At 38.5% G+C, this 24,687-nt stretch overlaps 1 protein-coding gene across 1 annotated transcript in view; it reads left to right on the top strand.

The window, feature by feature from the left end:
* USP24 (ubiquitin specific peptidase 24) overlaps positions 1 to 24,687 on the top strand; it is a 155,365-nt gene that overhangs the window by 85,352 nt on the left and 45,326 nt on the right. Inside the window, 14 exon segments of the mRNA XM_036833258.1 lie at positions 13 to 98; positions 262 to 355; positions 1,951 to 2,002; positions 2,005 to 2,105; positions 4,980 to 5,077; positions 7,860 to 7,955; positions 8,075 to 8,303; positions 9,003 to 9,162; positions 10,039 to 10,194; positions 12,349 to 12,419; positions 13,102 to 13,262; positions 20,267 to 20,328; positions 22,524 to 22,715; positions 23,691 to 23,808. Coding sequence (XP_036689153.1) covers positions 13 to 98; positions 262 to 355; positions 1,951 to 2,002; positions 2,005 to 2,105; positions 4,980 to 5,077; positions 7,860 to 7,955; positions 8,075 to 8,303; positions 9,003 to 9,162; positions 10,039 to 10,194; positions 12,349 to 12,419; positions 13,102 to 13,262; positions 20,267 to 20,328; positions 22,524 to 22,715; positions 23,691 to 23,808 — 1,676 coding nt within the window.

The raw sequence follows: 24,687 nt of genomic DNA, 5'->3' as shown, positions 1-24,687 counted from the left end.
TTTCTCCCTCAGGAGAAATCCCTCCCTGGTGTTGTGATGGCACTTGTGTGTAATGTATTTGACATGCTTTACCAGCTGGCCAATCTGGAGGAGCCAAGGTAAATAGAAATGTTTACAAAGCTTGAAAGAGAAAGTTATTAAAGTTAGGGAACCCAGTAAATGTTCACTTGAAATGTATATTACTTCACATCCCATACTAAATGACTTTGTTATTGAAACTGTGGTTTGTGTGAAAAAAAACTAATATTTGAAAAATTTCAGGATAACTCTACGAGTACGAAAGCTTCTGCTCTTGATACCCACTGATCCAGCCATTCAGGAAGCCCTTGATCAACTTGATTCTTTAGGAAGAAAGGTATGAGTATCTTGGATAGTTATTTAACAGGCATGGAAATTTGATGTCATGATTCAGTGAAAATACAGCATGACATCACATTAAGGTCATACGATATCATCTTTCCCGTAACAGTTTTTTTTTTCTTTAGAAAAATACCTTTGCTGTAAAATACCTTTGCTGTAAATAATGATATCAAATTTTAGAACTGGAAGAGCCATTAATATCATCTGCTTCCACCTCCTTCATGTTTTATATTAGGAAACCCAAGCGCAGAGTGATGAACGGTCTTGGCTAGGGTCAGACTCTAGTTCTGATTCAGTTGAGATATTTTTCTTCTGTCATGATGCGTCTCTGAATGTGGTTGTTGCACATGTTTGGTTTTTTTTTTTTTAATATTTTATTTATTTATTTATTTATTTATGGCTGTGTTGGGTCTTCGTTTCTGTGCGAGGGCTTTCTCCAGTTGCGGCAAGTGGGGGCCATTCTTCATCGCGGTGCGCGGGCCTCTCACTATCGCGGCCTCTCTTGTTGCGGAGCACAGGCTCCAGACGCGCAGGCTCAGTAGTTGTGGCTCACGGGCCCAGTGGCTCCGCGGCATGTGGGATCTTCCCAGACCAGGGTGCGAACCCGTGTCCCCTGCATTGGCAGGCAGATTCTCAGCCACTGCGCCACCAGGGAAGCCCTGTTGCATATGTTTGAGTTGCTTGCATAAATGGGTTATCATTTAATATTTTCACAGTTGATATTTAAAGTTCCTTTTGTTTAATATTTAGAATCTTGTTCCTTAAGAGTTGTATATATGTAATGAAATTGTGTTTTATCTATAATATTGTTTGTGTTCTCAGAATAAATTCATTTAGATCAAAGCTGTTAGAACTAAGTTATAAATTTTGTATTTCAGTGATTATAGTTTAGATGAGCTCATAATCGTGTCACATGTACCTTATATATTAATTTGAGGAAGAAGAGAACTAATGTAATTAACTATATTACTCGTACTAACTAAAAAAATTATCAAAACTACTACACTGCAATCTTATAATTTAATTATCAATGTTTGGTGGTACAAATTTTATTTATTTATTTATTTTAATTAATTTATTTTATTTTGGCTGTGAGGGCTCTTCACTGCAGCACGCGGGCTTCCCTAGTTGAAGCACAAGGGCTCTAGAGTGCATGGGCTCAGCAGTTGCGGCGCGCGAGCTTAGTTGCAGTATGTGGGATCTTAGTTCCCCAGCCAGGGATCGAACCCATGCCTCCTGCATTGGGAGCGCAGAGTCTTAACCACTGGACCACCAGGGAAGTCTCCTAGTGGTACAAATTTTAAAAACACGGAAACAAATTAGGATGACCCCACTAGTGTTGCTTAGAATACAATCCCAGAAGCATTCCTGTAGGATTGCAGTGCTGTTGAGCATTTACTGTCTGTGTGATGGAGTTCAGTGCTTTGTTAATAATTAGAGCGATGTGGCTTTGAGGTTAGTTTTTAGAAAATGTCATTGATTTGATTATATTAAAGTCAGAAAAAAACATGAGAGTCTGTAGTGATATCTGCTTCTCTTTAATTTGTGCTTTTGAGCTGTATATTCCTTTTTCTTTCTAATTAAACTTAGAAAACACTGCTGTCTGAAACAAGTGCTCAGTCTTCAAAATCTCCATCCCTCTCTTCAAGCAGCAGCATCAGCCAAGCGCCAGTTCAATTTTAGAAAGTCTGTTTCGATCTTTCGCTCCAGGAATGTCCACCTTCAGAGTGCTCTACAACTTAGAAGTAGAAACCTCATTTCTTTTATTCATTTTAACAGATTCATTTTGGCCTAAAGGTTCATGCTTTCAGATATCAGAAATAAGTAAATAGGTTTCTATTATTATTGAATGGTTTGTTTAAAAAAATTAGTTTTAAAAAAGTAAAAACAGAATGTAAATTGAAGTATTTTGTTGTTTTGGACTTTGAAAATGCTCAGTTTTCTTTTTCAGCTTATACCTGTGTGCATTGTTATACTTGCAAAATAGCATGTAAATAAATAATTAGGAAGCGTTATGTATTAAGATGTGTCATTATCTTCCTGTGGAAGTTTTGCAAGTCTGTATAACATCAGTTACTAGTCCTCAGCCTTCTTGTTATTAAATGCATCCTAAGTTTTTTAAAGCTGTTGTAATTGTCGCCATTAATGAAGCTTTATAAGGAGTTTGTCAGGAGTCACATTAACATTATTATTTCAAGGTTAAAAAAAAGAACTGAAAGAATTTGAACAAAAGAATATTTTTATTACCCTTCTTCCCAATAGTAGCTTTAAACTAGTAGATTTAGTTCAGTAAACATTTCCTAACTGTTTACTGTCTACAAGTCATTGTGGTATTTAAAGGGTCAGAGTTGAAAAGACAAGATAATTGCTCCAAGATCTTATGAGTAAGACATAGGGGAGGCTGGATAGGCTGAGTCATGAAATGAAAGCAGTAACAAAGCAGTGTGGAGAGTGGCCCACTCTTGGAGGGTGAGGGGCTAGACCCTCAGGCCACTTAAGATCTGGAGAAAATAAAGCCCTGAATGATTTTGCTTTACCCTAAGATGTTCTTTGCAGTCAGTTATTTATTAAGGAATCCAGATCAGTGCCTAAGCAACCTTAATCATCAAATTACCATTTATCTTCAGTAGGTTTTGAATCACAACACAGGTCATAATTGGTAGGAAGGTACCTGCTTGGACATTTTTTCCAAGTTTTATTTCATCTGACAATCTAATTTGGAGTATAAAATTACATTCATTCATTTTTATGTTTCACTCATTTATATGGTGGAGCTGTGATAACATTTCATATTTGCCTTAAAATAATCATTCTTGTGAAAACATTTGTTGGGTTCAAAAGGAGAAAATATCTAGCAAATATTTTTAAAATAAAATATGTCCTTATTTCTTGCAGACGTTTAAAAATACATACAATATTCCAAAACAGAAAATTACCTAGAAACTTTTGGCTAATTCAAGCTTAGGAGATTTGCATCTTACAATTACTGCCAGATTTGTCATTTGCTTTTGAATGATTGTCTCAAAAAGTTAAGGTATAAATTTTAACACCCACATTTGAGAGCACCCAGAGAAACAGAATGGCCCAACAGTGGGTCTAGCTTGTCATTGGTTACCTAGATTGCATTATCTTAGAGCCAAAGGGTTATATAAATTATCTCCGGTATAATTTTAGGACTTCTGATTAACTGGAAATTCCTCTGATAGGTTTTCTTTTACTTGACACAAAAAATGTAGAAAACCTAACACTCCCAGAGCACTTATTTTTACTATTACCTGCAAGGTTAATGTCCTTGCATTTCGATCTGTAACTTATGTTTGCCTACTAGGAAAATTCAAAGTGGATATTCCAAATACCCATTCCTTTGGAGAAAACTTCCATCTTCACTAAATTGTCCGTTAAGCATGGGGAGTGTGTGCATGTGGCTGTTGACATTCGGGAGGGGTTAGGATAGCACAGGGTTCCCATTCTCCTGTGTGATGCTTGTGATCTGAGGCTGGGGAGCCTGTTTCCCAAAGGGCAGCTTAGGAAGAAAGCATCTTTAAACAAAAATACCACATTAAAAACCTAAGCTCGTAAAACTAATAGGTTCATAGAAGCAGATTTTTTTGAATAGAAAAGGATCTTGAATTACATCTAGATTAAAACCTTGGGGAAACTGCGGCAGTGAGCTTTAAAATTTTTTTAAAAGTCGTTACTAAATAAGCAGTTGTTTACTGGGCAATTGTTTTGTGCCAGTGCTTGTACTAAAGCACCTTAAGCTTGTGTTATCTTACTTACAAACAATCCTCTGGTAAAGGTAATTATTGTCCTCATTTACCTGAGAAACCCGAGGCAAAAAAGGAAAATTACATATCTGAGATCTTTCAGCTAGTCTGTGGTAAAACTAGAATGTGAGCTAGATTCGTAGTCTCATACCACAGTATGATTATTTATGTGAAATAATTCTCTACTATACCAGAATATTTAGTTGAGCTTTCCTTTAGGTGGGTATTGCAGTGTCATAAAAGGGGCATGGGTATTAGAGTGAGGCACATCTGGGCTTGAATTCTAACTATGTGACCTCGGGTGGGAGGTCACTTAACCTCTCAGGTCTCAGTCTTTACCTGTAGAATAAAATACCTGTGCTGTGCGTAGTGAGATGAAGAGAGGATGCATGTTAAGTAGCTCACCTTATGCCTAGTACTTTGTAGATAGGTGCTCAGTAAATAGGAGTTAGAATCATTATCAGGCAACTCATCCAGCATTTATAATAAATGGGCTGTTTTATAAGACTTTAGTTTATATACTTTTTCTAGAACATATCAGCATAACATATAATGTTACCTGCTCTTATCTAAGTCTGGGAGCCTGAGACCTTCACATTTGCTGGTTTCATAAAAAGAAGAATACACCAGCTCTCTTAAAAACAGAAAGGTTTTTCATGCTAAGTAAATGGAACTTGGAAAATGTGATTATTTTATTTGTGAAATATCAGCCTCCTTATACTACTGGGGGTAAAAAAAAGAGCAGCATTTAAAGAGATTCTGACTCAAATTGTCTGATTGTTTTACTTAGTATAAAGGAGTAATTTCAACTGGAAATGTTGGGATGATTAATTGTGCTTATCTTTTTCCAAGGTTCTAAGCTCCAAACTCATGCCAACAGCTGATGATGACATGGCAAGAAACTGTGCAAAATCCTTTTGTGAGAACTTCCTCAAAGCAGGAGGTTTGAGGTTAGAGTCTCGATATTATGTTATATGAATTGCAGAAAACGAATCTAGTTATTTTAGTTAATTTCTCCTGCTAAGCCTTGCTTATTCTTACAAGGCATTATGTGAAGCATTATGAGAGTTATAATAAGAAGGAATGATGTTTTAGTCTTTGGAATACTTTAACTCATTTTATAACTTTTGATTATTTGGAAAACTGACAGAAGCATGTCTCTTTCCTCTCTGGTGGTGAGGGAAATTCTCGAGTAGAGGAGAGAAGGCTTACTGTTTCTGTTCATTCCCACATCAGTTTGAGATAAGGTGAATCTGATTGTCGGTAATCTATGTTGTGCAAGGCATTAGTGCTGGGGATGCAAAGATATTATCCCTGCCCTTGAGAGCCTCATGGTTTAATAAAGAATAACAAACAGTTATTGTAAGTATCAAAACAGAGGCTTATAAAAAGTGCTTTGTGGGGTGGAGAAGAAAGCAGTGGTTAAATGGTTAGATTTGCTTAGGATAATAAGAGTAGGAAATGCTTCCCAGAAAGTGACATTTGAGCTAGGAATTGAGAGATGAGTTGCCATTCCCTAGGTAAATAAGGGGAAAAGGGCACTCTAAGCCAGAGGTGGGGTGGGGATAAGTGAAAGCATCATGGACTGTCTTGGGAAGTACAGTTGCCTAGTGAGGCTAGAGCAAAGGGTAAAGGAGAGAAATATGTAAAGAGGGGTCACATTGAGGAATTTCAGCATTATCTTGTAGACCATGGAAAAACAGGAGGTTTCTCAGCCAGGAGTTACCTAGAACAGTTACTCTGGCTACAGTGGAGAAGATGAATGGAAGTGGGAGGGAGCGGCTGGAGGCAGGGAGAACTATAAGAACTATGACTGTTCCAGAGGAGAGGTGACAGTTTCTAAATATGGGACAGTGTGGTAGAAGGACATTTATAAGGTGAAATAGGCATGTCTTTATGACTAGATACAGGGTAGGAACATTTATAAAATGGCCTGTGATTTCTAGCTTGGGAGAGTGAGTGAATGGTGAATCTTTAATCCATATGGAAAATAAATACGGAACGAGATGGAGGAAACTGAGAAAGTCAAGAATTTGATTGCACACAAGGTCCCTGTGAGTCGTGTGAAGGGGATGGTTTGGACATGATGCTCTCGAGAGAAGTGGAGAATGGCACTAGAGGTTCAGGGAGACATCAATGTGTAAGTAAAGCCTTAGGGCATAAGCAGCTGGCCAAGTGTCGCGTGGCAAGTGTAAGGACGAGAAGCAGAATCAGTAAGTAGAAATCTCTGCTTTATGTTGAGTGAGAAGAAGGAGGTGACAGGAGTTTGAAGGGTAGAATAACTGAGGGAAAAGTTTGCTCTTCTGTTTTGATTTTAATTTGTAGAAGACTTGATTCTCACTGTAGGCTGACTAAAAGGGGCCGATGAAAAAGAAAAGAATAAAGATAAAAGTAAGGGGGGAAAAAAAAAAAAAAAAAGTAAGGGGGATGATCAACCGATGGGGCTAAGTTCCACTGCAGTTGGAAGGAGATTTGCTCCAGAAAGAAGTAGGCATGCCATTTCCTCTGGGGGAGGAAGGAGTGAAGACCATGTTGAAGTTTGAGCAGAGGGTAATTGAAGGAATTCCTGTCTGGAGGCCTTCAGGGGAAGAGAAGTTAGGTGAGACCTTGAGGAGATAAAGGGTGTGGGAAACAGAGAAGTGGAACTAGAAGGTTAAAACTCATTTCAGATCACTCAGCCAATTACAGAGCTGTGCTAATAAAGGCATTTTACTTCTGGCTTATTTTTGAATGTCAGTTAACGTACGTGCCTGCATTGTTCTAAGCACTGGGAACAGAGCAGTGAATAGATGAAACAAAAATCCATGTCCTCATGAAGCTTACAGTCTGGAACAGAAGACAAACAATAAACGAAGAAGTAAAAGTGTATGTCAGGTGGTGATAAGAGCTGTAGAGAAAAATAAGATGAGAGTGGACGGAGAGGGTTTGATATCCAGTGGGGTGATCAGGGAAAGCTTCACTGATGGGGTGACATTTTACAAAGACCTGAAGGAGGTGAGGGAGCAAGACCTGGAGATACGGGGGAAAGCTGTCCAGAGGAGCATCCAGTGCGAGCCCCTGTGTGGGCGAACCTGGTGCCTGCGAAGCCGGCAAGGGTCCAGTGTGGTTGGGGCCAAGTGAGGGGGCAGGGTAGGAAGCATGAGGTCGCAGAGATACCAGAGGTCCGGTTATGCAGGATCTTACAAGCTACTATGAAGGAAATAGAAAGCCATGGGAGGATTTTGTGCAGAGCAGTTCCATGGTGACCTCCATTTTTAAAGGATCTCTGGTTGATCTTTTGAGAATAGATTTTGGCGGTGAAACATCAGGAGTAGAATCAGGAAGAACAGTTGGGAAGCTTTTGCAGCAATATAGGTGGTAGTGGTTATGAAAAACAAGCTTTGTGGAATACACCAATTCTGGACATATTTTTGAATTGACAGTTCTACTAGTACCAAGATAGCAGTTGATCGGTGCACTCAAAACCAGTCAGTGAGAAGAACCATCCAAACACTCTGTGTTGGTTATCTTTTTGGCTAAGGAAGGAGTCTAATTCTAAATGGACCAGGAGGGTTATATGTACCATAGGAAATAACTGTAATAGGAATATGTATGATCCATTTATAGGTAAAGATCTTGTAGAAATTTTAAGTAACTGATAACATTTATAAGCAATCAAATTACTTACAGAAAATTTCCTATGAAAGAAATAGAAGTCTTTAATGTCTGCCCTTTTTTTTCTTTTCTTTGAAGTTTGGTTGTAAATGTCATGCAGAGGGATTCCATCCCATCAGAAGTAGACTATGAAACAAGGCAGGGAGTTTATTCCATCTGCCTACAACTTGCAAGGTATGTAAATATATTGCGTTAGTCTCAGAAGGCAATTCTTGACTTTTTCTTCCAAATCCCATCCTTTAAAATAGTATGAAATGACCTTGACGAAGCCTAGCTTTTTGTTTCCTTTTAAGATTTTTACTTGTGGGACAAACATTGCCGACATTATTAGAGGAAGACCTCACCAAAGACGGCATAGAAGCACTTACTTCTCGCCCGTTCCGAAATGTCAGCCGGCAGACAAGCAGGCAGATGTCCTTATGTGGTACCCCAGAAAAGTCATCCTACCGACAGCTGTCAGTGTCTGACAGGTCTTCCATTAGGGTTGAGGAAATCATCCCTGCGGCTCGAGTCGCAATACAAGTAAGTGATTTGTGTATTCAAGAAATATTAAGTACCTCCTGTTTAGAAGGCACTGGTGGTGGTGTGCAGATATAAAAATTACTGACATGAATATTGCCTTCAAGAAGCTAATGGTAAGAAAGAGATCACTAGTGCAGAAATAACTGTAATTCAGGTAGAAGATACCAAATGCTATAGGAGAACTACAAAGGCAAAACATTCTACAGGCCGTGAGAGGAGGTGGAATAAATTATCTTCATGTGTGGCTATCACGGATGATTTTATGTAGGAGGTGGCATTTGAGCTAGGCCTTCAAGAATAGGTAGGGATTCTATATACAGAGATTAGCTTGGAGAGAGGATAGTTGTTCAAGCAAAAGGGAGGGCGTGAGCAGTTAGAGAGAAAGCCAGAGCCTGTGTGGGTGGTCACACAGTGGTTCGCATAGGCCAAAACGCAGAATGTGGAAGAGGGGAAACTGTGAAAACAAAATTGGTGATGGGTAGTTTGAAGCCAGAACATGGAGAGTAGAGTCTCTGTATTACAAGTAGCAGAGGGGTAGTGAAAGTCTCCGAACAGTATGGAAGCATGGAAAAGACTATCTTGTGGATGATCTTGGAGGGAAACAAGTCTCAAAACTGAGACTGGGAGGAGGTTATTGAAGTCAGCGGGATGTGTTCAAGTACTACCTTTTCTCACAACACTCTTTCCATACTTCCTTAGACAATGGAAGTCAGTGATTTCACGTCTACTGTGGCTTGTTTCATGAGATTGTCATGGGCTGCAGCTGCAGGACGGCTTGACCTTGTTGGCAGTAGCCAACCAATTAAAGAAAGTAATTCTCTGTTTCCTGCTGGAATTCGAAACAGACTCAGCAGTTCAGGTACTGATTAAAAAGGATAAAGTAATTAGAATATTGGGCAGGAAGTAGCTGTAAGAATCATCTTTGTATAGGTTGTTCAGAGTCACAGAAAGGAGAAAGCCTTTTCTCTTGTTTTTGAGCGTAAGCTAAAACTAAATGTTTCTGAACATCAAGATAAACACTCTAGATTTGTGCACATTCAAATATGCATGTATGCATACGCATACTTCATTAACGTATGTCATACTAAGAGAAGAAAAAAAGGTTATAAATACAGAATATAGAGAAACCAAGCAGCGTTTTAGCTTGTTGAGTGTAAAAGTATAGTGAGGCCAATAATCGTGGCTGTAATAAAAATTCATCTAGAATTTTTACCTGGAAAAATCATTTTCTTGGTTTGGCCTGTTATTTTCTGTTAGGCCTTTATAAATAGCTTTACTTCTCAGCTTCATTTGGTTTCCCTGCTCAATCTATGTGTGTGGATATACCTCAATAGTAAAAAGTTTTTAAACTGTATGACATACACACAGTAAAGTGCAGAAATGCTAAATATATAGGATTTTTAGGGTTTTTACATATGTGTAACCCATCTAAATCGAGATAAGGAACGTTTCTAATACCCCAGGACTCCCACATGCCTCCAAAATTGCAATGTTCTTACTTCTATCACCTGAAACTAGTTTTGCCTCATAAACATATTTTTTAATGGTTCCAAATGTGTTTTAAGTACAGAGCAGTGAGGTTCAAATCAAGTGATTAAGTCTCTCTTGTTTCTTAGCCTAAAGTGTCTTCTTGAACTCTTTACTTTCACTTGAGGATTACGGGACTCATTAAAGGATATTATAATCTCAAGGGTCCTGTGGGATCCACAGTAACCTTCTGCTTGCCTGTTTCCAGGAAGCAATTGCAGCTCTGGAAGTGAAGGGGACCCGGTAGCCCTGCACGCAGGCATCTGTGTGCGACAACAGTCCGTGTCCACCAAAGACTCACTGATTGCGGGAGAGGCTTTGTCTCTTCTTGTTACGTGCTTGCAGCTTCGGAGCCAACAACTGGGTATGCAGGAGGCTTACTTGCCATTCATCTCTTTTAGTAAAAGACCAGGTTTCTGTTGGGAATTATTTCTATCCCTTCATAGATAAGGTCACATTAATAGAAATGGCAGAGGGGAAAGTTGGCATGTGGAATAGGTAAGAATAGTGCTAGAGTACTTAAATTCTGAACAAGTATTTATTGAGCACCTTCTGTATACAAGGTTCCACAGTAGATGGTACAGGGCAGTATGTCTACTCTCCAGGAGCTTACCATCTAGTGGAGGAATTAAAACAACCCAAAGTTGTATGTCATAAACTATAGAAGTAGAATTATATATCAATTCCTAAACTGATAATGACTCCAGTATTAAAAATTATGACACTTAAGATTTGCCCTTTTGTCTTTATTGTTGGTTTTGGCAAACTAGGGCTGTTGCTAATCATACTTTTAACATTAGACACCTCAGGGCTCAGTCCCTCATCTCTGTCTGCACTCATTCTCGCCACATAATCACATCCATGTTCACAGCCTTAAATTCCCTCTGTGTGCTGATAACACTTAAATTTGGCTCTACGGCCTGGACCGCTCCCCTGACATCTCCACTTAGATATCAGATAGACTTCCCAAAATTAACATGTCCAGAACTGAACTACTGGTCTGGCCCATACCGCCCAAGAGATTTCCCATCTTAATTGATAGCAGTTTTATTCTTGGAGACATCCTTCATTCCTTTTTTTTCACACCCTTCTAATCTGTCAGCACATCCTTCTTCAAATTCTATCTAGATTCCACGCCTTAGACCACCTTCACTATTAGCACCCTCTGACCTGTCATCATCTCTTACTTGGATTATAGCAGTAGTTCCCTGACTAATCTCCCTGCTTCTACCCTTGCAGTTTATTCTCCACACAATAACCAGAATGGACCTTCTAAAATGTAAGTCAGATTGTATCACTCCTCTATTTAAAACCTTGCAGTGGCCTCTCGGTTCACACTGAGTGAGAGCCAGGTCTTTCCTAAGGCCTGACACCATCCACCCCTGTGACACCTGTGTGCCTTCACCTTCTCCCGCTCTCCCCTCATGCACCGTGCTTCAGCCACCCTGGCTTCCTGGCTGTTCCCTGACACTCAGGCACATTCCTGCCTCAGGGCCCTTGCACTGCCTGTTCCTAATTCCTGGTATGTTCTTCCCCTGCCTTTTTTAAAGAAATCGCAACCCTTCTCTCACCCACCATCATCTAAACCCTTTATTTTTTTTCTCTATCACTTGTCACTTTATCACATACAATATAATTTCTCTGCGTACTGTGTTTATTGTCATTATCCCCTCCCCAACTAGATGGTAAGCTCCGTTAAGAACAGAGACTTTTGTTCATTTTGTTCCCTACTGAACCCTTAGCACCCAAACACTGTATGATGTGTAGTAGGCCCTCAATAAATACTTATTCAGGGATGAGGTCTTAACAACTCCACTTTTAAAAATTGTACCAACACATCAGAGCCCTATTCTTCACTATTATTACTGATTCAGACTGCCTGTTCATAGAATTGGTGATCATTATGTATTTAGTATAACATCCAAACTCATCATGTAAGATATCAAGATAAACATATAGAAAGAGTTAGATGTTTATGGGACAGTTAAATAATATCAAAAATGATTTACTTTGAGCAGAAATGCTTTTAAAGGCTTATATATGAAACTAATTCATTATGAAATGCTTTTGAGCATATACCATACTTTTAGTTCGATTTTCCTGCAGTTGTTTAATTATAGAGATATTTTCAAATCAAGATGAAAAAATTATAACTTCAAGCTTTTTTATCATTTGTAAGTTTATTGTGGGGTACATTTTATAGTTCACAAGTATTAATAGTTTTCTCAAGGCAAGACATTTATCCTGTAACTGGTATGCACAAGGCATCGTGCAAAAATGTCAGGGTATGAAGATGACCAAGACACGGTCCTGCTCCTGAGCACCTTAGGCTCTCATGGGATAGACTCAGAGACGTGGGTGCAGTTGTGGAGGCACTGAATTTGATTCTGTGTGGAAGAAGAGATGATTTCTAAGATAGTTAAGCTTAAGAAATTATTCAAAATTTTTGAAATTTTGAAAATGCATTTCCTAACTTATTTTCCTCCCCTGCTCCCATTCTCTTTATTCGTATTATTAGCATCTTTTTATAACTTGCCCTGTGTTGCTGATTTTATCATTGATATTCTGCTTGGATCACCAAGCGCTGAGGTAAGGATTTTTTACTTTATAAAAAGCCCCTTTGGTCCTGTTCTGCGTGGGCTCTCTGGATACCTGTGACATTATGGGGAGTATAGAAGGGATGGTGTTTAGTCCTCTTGGGGAATCAGACAAAGAGGCCACAGAGCACTCTGAAAGCAAAGTGACCATTTGGACTGTTGCCCTCCTTTCTGTTCCATATTTCACTGAAAGTTAAGAGACTAGTGCTGTGATTAACTTGTGTTTGTTTATAACAGAATCTTACAGCCAGTGTTCAGTATCCATAGCTGGCCAAGGCAGCTAGCATTAAGCATCAACAAGGTGGTCAAAATCAAGAAAGACCAACCTCAAGCCATGAACTTTCATTAGATTTTATAATCCTCTTTTTTGTACATGACCTTGAAAGTTAACTTTGAGGCACTTGAAGAAGAGTTTTTTCCTTATTTTCATTTACATTAAATTATAAACCTGTTGATTAGAGTACAGTACTAGAATAATTTGGGAAATTAGTTCCCAGACTACACTTGTTTTAAATTAGCCCTAGTTTATTCAATGTAAACTTTACCATTAAAGATTGAAATACTCAAACCCTTCCAGCATCCTTCACAGGTGGACTTTGGAGGAAAATAATTTTTTAAGCAGTCTGTAAGTATTGGTTGATGTACTTCCTTTGCCACTAAAAATGTAATTTCAGATTCGCCGTGTTGCCTGTGATCAACTGTATACTCTTAGTCAGACAGATACTTCAGCCCATCCAGATGTGCAGAAGCCAAATCAGTTTCTCCTAGGTGTGATTCTCACTGCTCAGCTGCCTCTCTGGTCCCCAACTAGTATTATGCGAGGAGTCAATCAGAGGTACGTAAAGATGAAAAAGTTCACGTCATACAGAAAGAGAATAATGATTTGTGTACTGCTCCCCCAGAGTCCACAGTGCATGATTGAGATGATAGACTTTCTCCTTTCCTCTTCCAACATTTGTACCCTGAAAGAGGGCATTTCAGGTTTTCTCCCCATTCAGGACAGAAGAGTTAGAAGAAAACATTACCAGGCTTTCTTCCTCTCAACCACCGCAACTCCCGCCTCCACTCCTCCTGGTCTACCTGCCCCAGAGAGAAAGAGGACTCACCTGGTGGTTGAGAAGCTGCATTATTCAAGCCAGATCACTGTGTAAAGGTCGCACTGCCCATGTCCACTTGTACATCACTTTCTTAGCTCAGCCTACTTCATAACTCCATGTCTAGAGGTACTAGGGTATCCTTCTAGCTTGCTTTCTTGGTTTTATACATGCCTGGGCATGGAAGAAGGCTTGAGGTCCAGGCTCAGAGAATGACTTGAGTAAATCCATTCTGCCTGCCCCATCTTGTCTCCTTAGGCAAGCCTGCATGCAGGGGTGCCCCAGTGTAGGCCCAGGCTGGGACATCAGAGATCCCACACTGACCTCAAGTTTAAGCCAGTTTCTCTAATTCAGCTTTACCAGCGAGCCCTTGCTCTGGGGCTTAGAAGGTGCCACAGAGATTTGTGAAATCAATATGTATATGCTTTACAAATTAGAGCTCTTAGAGGGAAGAAACGTTAGAGCTACTCTAAACCCCTAACATATAAGCATCCAAACTTGGGCTTTTTTTTTTTAGTGTGGTAACATATACATAACAGAATGTTTAATATTTTTACCATTTTTAAATGTACAATTCAGTGGCATTAAGTGTATTTACAATTTTGTGCAACCATCTCCACCATCCATCTCCAAGACTTTTTTAGCATCCTAAACTAAAACTATGTACCCAGTAAGAAGTCATTAGATAAAAGACTGATAAAGTTGACTCCATAAAAATTAAAATTTTCTATGTGGAAAAAAAATGCCGTAGAGTCAAAAGTCAGTTAAACTGACTAAATAGGTTTATAACGTATATGACAGATAGAAGGCCAATTTTGCTAATATATGTGAAGAGCTGTTATAAACCACAAAAGACCGCTAGCCAAGTAGAAAAATGGACAAAGGAAATGAAGAGAGACCATTCAAAGACAATCATGGATATGATTTTTTTTTTTCAGATATGCTATTTTTTTTTTTTACTGCGGCAAAATATGCATGACATAAAATTTAGCGTTTTAACCATTTTGGGGGTATAACTTAGTGACAATAAGTACATACACATTGTGCAGTCATCACCACTGTCCATTTCCAGAACTTTTTCCTCATCCCAAACTGAAACTCTGTTCCCATTAAACAGTAACTCCCCATTCATTTCCCTCCTCCCTCAAGGCACTGGCAACCACCATTCTACTTTGTCCCTATGAATTTGACTATTCTAGGTACCTCGTAAAAGTGGAATCATACAATATTTGTCCTTTGTGTCTAGCTTATTTCACGTAGCGTAATATTTTCAGGGTTCATCCATGTTACAGCGTGGGTCAGGGTTTCATTTCTATTTAGACTGAATGTATGTATATATCATGCTTTGTTTATCCATTCACCCATGGATGGACATTTGGTTTCCACCTTTTAGCTAGTATGAATAATGGCGCTATGAACATGAGTATACAAATATCAATTTGAGTCCTGCTTTCAGTTTTTTGGGGTATATGCCCAGAAGTAGAAATGCTGGGTCATATGGCAATTGTATGTTTGATTTTTCTGAGGAACCACCATTCCACAGTGGCTGTACCATTTTACATTTCCACAAGCAATGTGTAAGGGTTCCATATTCTCCACACCCTTGCCAACACTTGTTTTCTGTTTGCTTTTGTTAATAACTATCCTGATGGGTGTGATGTGCACCTCAGGGTTTTGTTTTGCATTTCCCTAATGATTAGTGATTTTGAGTATCTCATTGTGCTTATTTGGCCATTTGTATATCTTCTTTGGAGAAATGTCTATTCAAGTCTTTTCCTCATTTTTTTTAAAATTTATTTTTATTTTATTTATTTCTTGGCTGCGTCGGGTCTTAGTTGCAGCATGCGGGATCTTTCGTTGTGGTGCGCAGGCTTCTGTAGTTGTGGCATGCGGGTTTTCTCTCTCTAGTTGCGAAACGCATGCTGCAGAGCGTGTGGGCTCTGTAGTTCATGGCACGCGGGCTTAGTTGCCCTGTGGCATGTGGGATCTTAGTTCCCTGACCAGGGATCAAACCCGCATCCCCTGCATTGGAAGACGGATTCTTTACCACTGGACCACCAGCGAAGTCCCCCTTTTCCTCGTTTTTAAGTTAGGTTGTCTGTTTTTTGTTGTTCTTTATATATTCTGGATATTAATCCCTTATCATATACATGATTTGCAAATATTTTCTCCCATTCTGTGGGATTTCTTTCACTCTCTTGATAGTGTCCTGTGATATGCAAAAGTATTTAATTTTAATGAAGTCTAGTTTATCTGTTTTATCTTGTTGCCTGGGCTTTTGGTGTTATATCCAAGAAATCACTGACAGATCCAATGTCATGAAGTTTCTCCCCTGGTTTTTTTCAGGGTTTTATTGGTTTAGCTGTGACATTTAGGTTTTTGGTCCACTTTGAGTTGTTTTGTGTATGATGTAAAGTAAGGGTCCAACTTTATTCTTTTCCATGTGGATATACAGTTATCTCAGCACCATTTTTTTGAAGACTGTCCTTTCCCCAATGAATGGTTTTGACATTTCTGTTGAAAATCATTTGAAAAAAATATATATATATATATAATATATTTACACACATACATAGATGCATGCATACATGTTTATTTCTGAGCTCTTTATTCCTATTCCTTGATTATATGTCTGGCTTTATGCCAGTACCTCCCTGTTTTGATTGCTGTAGCATTGTAATAAGTTTGAGATCAGGAAGTGTGATTCCTCCAATTTTGTTCTTATCTTTCAGAATTGTTTTGGCTATTTGGAGGTCCCCTTGAGATTCCATATGAATTTCAGGATGGGTTTTTCTGTTTCTGTGAAAGACATCAATGATATTTTAATAGAGATTGCACTGAATGTGTAGATCATTTTGGATATTGGTATCTTAACAAGATTTAGTCTTCTGATCCATAAGCATAAGATATCTTTAGATTTATTTAAGACTTCTTTCATTTCTTTCAGCATTGTTTGTAGTTTTCACTGTACAAGTCTTTTGCTCCCTTGGTTTAGTTGATTCCTAAGTATTATATTCTTTTTGTTGCTATTGTAAGTGGAATTGTTGTCTTTCTTTTTTCATTTTCTTTGTTCATTGTTAGTATATAGAAATGAAACTGATTTTTTTAAATTATTTATTTATTTTCGTTTATTTATTTATGGCTGTGCTGGGTCTTCGTTTCTGTGCGAGGGCTTTCTCTAGTTGCGGGAAGTGGGGGCCACTCTTCATCGCGGTGCGTGGGCCTCTCACTATCGTGGCCTCTCTTGTTGCGGAGCACAGGCTCCAGACGCGCAGGCTCAGTAATTGTGGCTCACGGGCCTAGTTGCTCTGCGGCATGTGGGATCTTCCCAGACCAGGGCTTGAACCCGTGTCCCCTGCATTGGCAGGCAGACTCTCAACCACTGCGCCACCAGGGAAGCCCATGAAACTGATTTTTATGTACAGATTTTGTATCTTTGTAACTTTGCTGAATTCGTTTATTCTAACAGTTTTTTTTGTGAACTCTTTAGGGTTTTCCATATATAAAATCATGTCATCTGCAAACAGATCATTTTATTTCTGTCTTTCCAATTTAGATGTCTTTTATTTCTTATTCTTGCCTAATTGCTCTGCTTAGAACTTTTAATACTATGTTAAATAGAAGTAGTGAAAGTAGGCATCCTTGTTCCTGATTGTGGGGGAAAGCTTCCAGTCTTTAACCACTGAGCATGATAGTAGCTGTGGGACTTTCATATATGGCCTTTATTGGATTGAGGTAGTTTTCTTACTCTCCTGGTTTGTTTAGTGTTTTATCATGAAAGGGCATTAAATTTTGTCAATTTTTTTTTTCTATGTCAGTTGAGGTGATCATGGGTTTTTTTCCTTCATTCTGTTAATGTAGTGTATTCATTGATTGATTTTCGTATTTTGAACCATCCTTGCATTCCAGTTATCAGTCTCACTTGTTCAAGGTGTTAAATCCTTTAAATGTACTGTTGAGTTAGGTTTGCTGGAAGTGTACCCTCCTCTTCAGTTTTTTGGAAAGAGTTTGAGAAGGGTTGGTATTGATTCTTCTTTAAATGTTGGGTAATATTCACCAGTGAAGCCATCTGGTCCAGGGCTTTCTTTGTTGGGAGGTTTTGATTGATTCAATCTTCTTGCTAGTGATAGCAAGGAATCACTATTTCTTCCTGATTTAGTCTTGCAGGGTGTTATGTTTCTAGGAATTTGTCCATTTCGTCTGGGTTATCCAATTTGTTTGGTGTACACTTGCTCATATACTATCTTGTAATTGGTAGTAGTGTCCTCACTCATTTCTGATTTTATTAATTTGAATCTTCTCTCTTTTTTTCTGAGTCATTTTATTAATCTTTTCGAAGAACCAGCTTTTGCTTTTGTAGATTTTGTGTATTGTTTTCCTATTCTCTATTTATCTTCCCTCTAATTCTTAATATTTTCTTCCTCTACTAGCTTTAGATTTGATTTGTTCTCCTTTTCCTAGTTCCTTAAGGTGTAAAATTAGGTTGTTGATTTGAGATCATTCTTCCTTTTTAATGTAAGCACATATAGGCATAAATTTCCCTAGTAACACTGTTTTCAAAAGCTACATCCCATAACTTTTGATATGTTGTGTGTTTCATTTTATTGTCACGAGATATTTTCTAATTTTCCTTGTGATTTCTTCTCCAATCTGTCCCTGACTTTTTTCTTTTAATACCTGTATTTTCTAATTGTAAGTTATATAATCTTCAGAATTTTTTTGAACTGAGTTATATTATCAGTTTGCAAGTCTTCATTTCAGGATTAAATGTTTGTCTCAACCTTGATTATGTTCTCACGCACTCTCGTATATGGAGGTTCCTGGCCCACATGTCTAAGTCTCAAATATTATTTTGAAGCATCTAGCCTATTTTAACGTTATAAATTTATAAATAACAAAGAAGTTAACATTTTTGTTTCTGAGATGAGATCATTGTGAGTGATTTATAAAACTTAAAAATTTAACTAAAACTTACAATTACAGTTTAACTAAAACTTACAGACTTGCAGTTGACCCTTAAGATTTAACCTAAATTAGATAGACATTAGCTGTGTGTTTCTGGTCATGAAAACTAAGTCTTTAATGGTGTAAAGCCAGAACTTCAGAGAATGATTTTTCCCTGATAAAGGCGTGTGGATTAAAAGTTATAGAAACTTCTTTTTTTGCCCTTGTACATTTTTTACTTTAGTATTCCAATTTTTCCTAGTTAAAAGTTTCCTAAAATCAGATAATCCTTTTATTAACTAGTTAGATCAGTGATTCTTCAGTTTAAATGTGTAAGCCATTTTTTAAGTAGTAAGCTGTTGTGCTTCTACTTGTTGTAAGAGATTATTTAACGTAACTAACCATTAACAGTTTGATTTGTTATTAAATTCCTCTAAACTTTGGGAAAGAAACAGAAAGCATTAAATGAATTTTTTAACATACATTCTCAGAGAAGCTCTTGAATGTAAAGCATTTAATTTTACACAATATTGGGTCTTTTAATTATATGTTTTTTTTTGTTTTTTTTTTTTTTATTAATTAATTAATTAATTTATGGCTGTGTTGGGTCTTCGTTTCTGTGCGAGGGCTTTCCCCAGTTGCGGCAAGCGGGGGCCACTCTTCATCACGGTGCGCTGGCCTCTCACCATCGCGGCCTCTCCTGTTGCGGAGCACAGGCTCCAGACGCACAGGCTCAGCAATCGTGGCTCACGGGCCCAGCCGCTCCGCGGCATGTGGGATCCTCCCAGACCAGGGCTCGAACCCGTGTCCCCTGCATTGGCAGGCAGACTCCCAACCACTGCGCCACCAGGGAAGCCCCTAATTATGTGTTTTTATAATTTGAAAATTGCATTTCACAACTTTTTAATGCCCAAGTTTGGTACATATTTTCCCATAATAGTAGTAGTGATGATAATTGCAGTTATCACGGGCTGATTATGTGCCCCACAGTATGCTAAATTCTTTGCATACATTTATCATTTAATCCTCACAATAGCCAAATGAGTTTGGCAGTTTTATTATCCCCACTTTTTTAATAATCATAATTCTTGGTTCATTATGTAGTCTCATCCTTAGTGCATTCTTGAGCCCTTTATGTTTGTGTATATGTGTGCACGTTTATTTCTAAGGCTCTAGTAAGCATTTTAGAAATCAGAAGACTGAGACAACTGAAATCAATTGTCCCTGGACACCCAGCTGTAAGTAGTGGAGCCAGGATTAAAAGTAAGGTCCGCCTGACTTCAAAACCTGTGCTCTTCACTTCTGTAATTGCAGAAAAAGCTTCATTGATCATCCTAGATAAAAGAATTTACTTTTTTCTTCTCTTATCCACTTTATTTTGCTTCTTAGCACTTATCACCAATTGACATATGTATGTATTTTTCATCTGTTGTCTGTCTCCTTTGTTCACTGTTCCCCTAAAACAGTTCCAAGCATATAGTAGGTGCTTAGTGTGTATCAGTTGATATTTGAACAAATTAATCAATGCATTATGTATGCAGTCAGTGTGTACATCATTACATAATGTGATAGATTTAGTAAGTTTTCTCTCTTTACACTATTATTCTTATACTATGTCTGTATAAGTAAAATCACTAGTGTGTGTCTTGCTAAAATACTGAAGTTGAATTGATGTAAAGTAGTTATTTTATGCTTAGGAAAATTCTCTTATTCAGTTGTTTTATGAACTTACTCTTACAAGGAAAATTTTTTTTAATTTTCAAATCAGCCTTTTTTTTAATAACCGTAATCTGTTTTTTAGACTGTTATCCCAGTGCATGGAGTATTTTGATCTGAGGTGCCAATTATTAGATGATCTGACAAGTAAGTAGATGTCTAACTTTGATTTATGTTGGGGGAGGGGTTGGGAAGGACTAGAAAAGAAAGACAGACATTTCTAAATCTGACTTAATGTATCTCAGATATAAATAACATTAAAATTATTGTTTGAAGTTGAATTTTATTTTCTTGGAAATAGCATGTAAACCCATGTACCAGTTATCTCTTCTGCTATTATATACCCAGCCATTAATGTGTTAAAAGATTTGTTGATTTTAAAAATTGTCAAAGGCTCATATTTTAATTACACTGATACAGAACTATTAAGAAGAGTCTTTCCATTATAGTCAATTCTGACAGTTTTGAAGGTTTGAAGGAAAGAGGGAATCTCTGTTGAGATATGTTGATAGTAATAGAAGTCAATGATAGAAGTCAGGTAATTGTTTAGTGTTAGGTGTTTGCAATATCATTGTTACAAACTCTTTTATTAGAGTGTTTAGATTTTAATCATCTGTACCTACTCTTATATAATGCAAAGGTTTGTTGGAGTCCTCTGTGCAAATTTCAGTTGTTCCAATCAAGAGTTTGTCAGTTTATTCCTTGTTCTTTACACAAAGCTTATAGGAAAGATTTGCTTCTGCCTATAGGAAATAAATAAAATGAAAGTCAGGATCAACAAAAATGTTAATTGGAAAAGAATGTCAAGACCAGGAGGGGGAAAAAAAAAAATACCTTGTGTATGTGCAGGCTGAAAAGCCCCACACTGTCAGAATTAGGTTTTGAGGTGCCTGGAGGACCAAGGTAAAAAGGAAACCTCATTTGTTTGTTTGTTCTCAATACCCTAGAGGAAGAAACAGAATGGTTTCTCAAAAGAAACAGATCTTTTCCCCAGCACTCAAACCTAGAAGAAACTTCACACAAAGGTCTTCATGTAATGGGCACATAAAGACAGAGGGGCTAAGAAACCTCAGCAGTGTCTCTAAGGCAGATGCCTTCCTGGGTTTCATAAGTGTCTCTCAAAAGCTGAGGACACGGTGCTCTGAGCAGGGCAGTGAAATTGGTTTTGCTGGAGCCTGAGATGATATAGTCTGTGTGTCTTGATTCAGGGATAACACCTGTACTATCTAGAGAAGTGGATGGACTACGTGTCCATCTAACAGCCTAGCCTAGTCCTGCATTTTTCAGCTAGGCTTTCAGTGTTAAGCTGCACAGCAGCCAGCAAAGGTTTGCTCTCGGGCTTGGACTTTGAGAGGGTGTTCTGCTTTGCTGCTTGAGAGCTGGACTCATGAGTTGTATGAGACACATAACATCCTCAGAATGCATGAACAAGGTATCAGTGTAGGCCTTTGCTGTGCCATTGAGCCACAAGTAAGGGATCCAAGATCCCTTAATGGGATGTTGAGGGCAGGGAGGGACTATGTCTTGAAACAAGCGACATTTGCCGTTTTGGGAGCATTTTCTGTATGCCAGTGCCTATACTAGACACTGTATACACAGCACCCTGCAGCGTAGGTGTTAGCCCCATTTTATAAATGAGGAAACAAGGGTACACAGTGTCGCCTGGAGTATCCCTTTCCACCTCACTGGGTGGGACCTTGCCTGCCTGTGGCTGCAGTGCAGTGGGAAGGGAGCGTGATGACTCCTGCTCTCCTCCCTAATCCCCGCCTCCAACGTGGAATCTTGTTTTCAATCCTTGTTTGGAGGGGAAAGTGAAATACTTAATACCGAAGAGTGGTTCTCTGGAGGTTGGCTCATCATCTGGAGACATGGATTCTGCTGCTGCGCCGTGGACCCCTCTCTCCCTCACAGGGCTCCCCCCTCCCTCGGCATAGGTAACACGGTGGGAGTGACGGCTCTCCTCTCACCCCTCGACCCCTTCCTTCTCTAGAAGGGTTTCTTCCCTGGGACATCTGCTAACACCACCAAACAGGAGCTTCTTCGGAACAAGGAGTGTCCCTTTCATCTTGTACCCCCAGCGTCAGCACCGCGACCTGCACAGAGGAGGCGCTCAGTACCGTTGGATTTGTGACAGAGGGAGGGAGGAAGGGAAGGAACGGACGTGTGCGAGCCTTCGTAGTCCTGTAGGCAGCTGCTGTTCATTAATGACAGTTTTTTTAAATCTGTGAAGTAGAAGATTGAGACTTGTCTCTGCTTACTTTAATTCAGGATTTTGACTCCATGAAAAGAAATCCTTCTTTCTTCAGGATGAGAGGTCGTTTTGTTTTGTTTTTCCATCTTAGCTTCAGAGATGGAGCAGTTAAGAATCAGCCCAGCTACCATGCTCGAAGATGAGATTACTTGGCTGGATAACTTTGAACCTAATCGCACAGCTGAATGTGAGACCAGTGAAGCAGATAACATCTTACTGGCAGGACACTTACGGCTCATCAAGACCCTGCTTTCACTCTGTGGGGCAGAAAAGGAAATGCTTGGTAATTATTACTTCATCTTACCATGGGACAGAGTACCTCAGTTCTCAGTTATTGCCATAGTGTTGTGTGAAATTGGAAAAATAAGATAGGTACTAAATGTTCCATAGAAAATTGACCCTCAGACAGTAGGGTATTGTCTGGAATTTTAGTGGCTAACAAATTTAAGGTGCATTTTATCTGTGTCATTAAACCATATAGAGAATTTTATAGCATTCAAAATAGTTGGATCACATAACTTAGTAACAAATAAAAATTATAAATCAAAGTAGGTTTTTCTCTTCTCTTTTTACTGTTACATACTTTATAAAAGACAGTCCATTGTATGCCTTACCTCTTTTAAGGATAATTCTTGTCTGGAGAGGCAGCCCCCAACCACCACCCCTGGATGGTGGGATACACATATAATTTGTAAAACCATATTCGGTATTATAAGTTATATTCAGAAGACAAATCAAAATGTTAATTATCACTTTTATCACACAAACTGAGTTCTATAAAAATCTTCTTGGCTATTGGGGATACATAGAAAAGAGTGATTCTAAACCAGGGTGAGATGGGCACATCATTTTTACCTAAAGATTTTTAAAGTTTTTAAAACTTTTATGTGGATTCCCCTATGCCCAAAGTAAAAGTTAATTATTCACTCAAACCGTCTGCCTTGTGATGTTCTTGGCATTTGTGTTTCTAAAGTGAAAGCTTAACTCCTTTCACTCTGTTGTAAGCTCATAAAGGAAGGTTCCTTCACTTGTCTATCTTTGCATCCTGTCCCGACTCTCCCACCCATCCCCACTCCTCTGCCCCACAGATCTTTGCCATGTATTATAAGTGCTCAAAAAATGAGCATCAAGTTAAATTGAATGCCTTGCCATTGGGTGGCCTCAGGTGCCTTTGCTGCTCTGATATGAAAGTGCAAGACAAGATCTTTGAATTAAAATATGTGTTCATCCTCAACATGAATATTATGCTCTATTCCAGGTTCATCACTCATTAAACCATTGTTAGATGACTTCCTTTTCCGAGCTTCTAGAATTATTTTAAATAGTCATTCTCCAGCTGGCAGTGCCGCCATCAGTCAACAGGACTTTCATCCAAAGTATGGAAAATGCACGTTGTGTTCAGTTTTGGTAAAAATTCTAATTCGAAACTTTAGTCCAAAAAAGATTTTCTTAACTTGGAGTTTGTCTTCCATCTTGTGAGTGTGTGTAGCTTGTAAGACATTATCTGCTGTATAAAGAAATGCATGTAAGGGGGCTAGGATAAAGCCTGCCTGGCACATAGTAATTGCTGAGCTGGTACTATTATTATCATCAAGATGGAAGAATAAGTAATAATGTGGTTAACTTTGTCAGTAACAAATTCCAAGAGAAACTGAGGTTGTAAGAATTGCTTCCAAAGTAAAGATAAATAGGCTCTGAGTCTTGAGGGTTTCTTTCTGCTAGGAGAAAAGCATAGGCGCTTTAGTGCATGAACCTTGTGATTTGCTGAGTGTTGACTGTGTCCTTATAATTAAAACTGCTAGTGATTTATTACGGTGGTAATTTTAGAGTCAAATTTTATATTAGTTTTTATGGGTAGAAATTTGAAAGATCTTTTGCAATGTTGACCCTTTGTGGGTGATGTTTGTACTCTTGGAAATAGGAAGAGGCTGCTACAAGCTGCCATCTTATTTACTCTGAATCTAACTTAACCTCATTCTTTTCTCACGAAAACCAGAGTTAATTGAGTAATCCTGAAGAAACTGAGGATTTGGTATTTAACCAGTGAAAAAAATTCCCATACAATTTCAGTGGTTATTGAAATGGGCAAGGCATAATAAGCAGTATTTTATGGAATCTTAAGAGGTTTCTTACCATGTATGAATATTTCTCTATCTAGAGATTCCTTATTAGCAAAATCTGTTTTAGGTAATAAACCTTCATTAAAACTCTTGGGGTGTCCCTCACACTGTCACTCCCATCCTTACCTCTGCCCT

The sequence above is a fragment of the Balaenoptera musculus genome, chromosome 1 (genome assembly GCF_009873245.2).
Source record: "Balaenoptera musculus isolate JJ_BM4_2016_0621 chromosome 1, mBalMus1.pri.v3, whole genome shotgun sequence".
NCBI lineage: Eukaryota > Metazoa > Chordata > Mammalia > Artiodactyla > Balaenopteridae > Balaenoptera > Balaenoptera musculus.
This window is presented reverse-complemented; position numbering and strand designations above follow the sequence as displayed.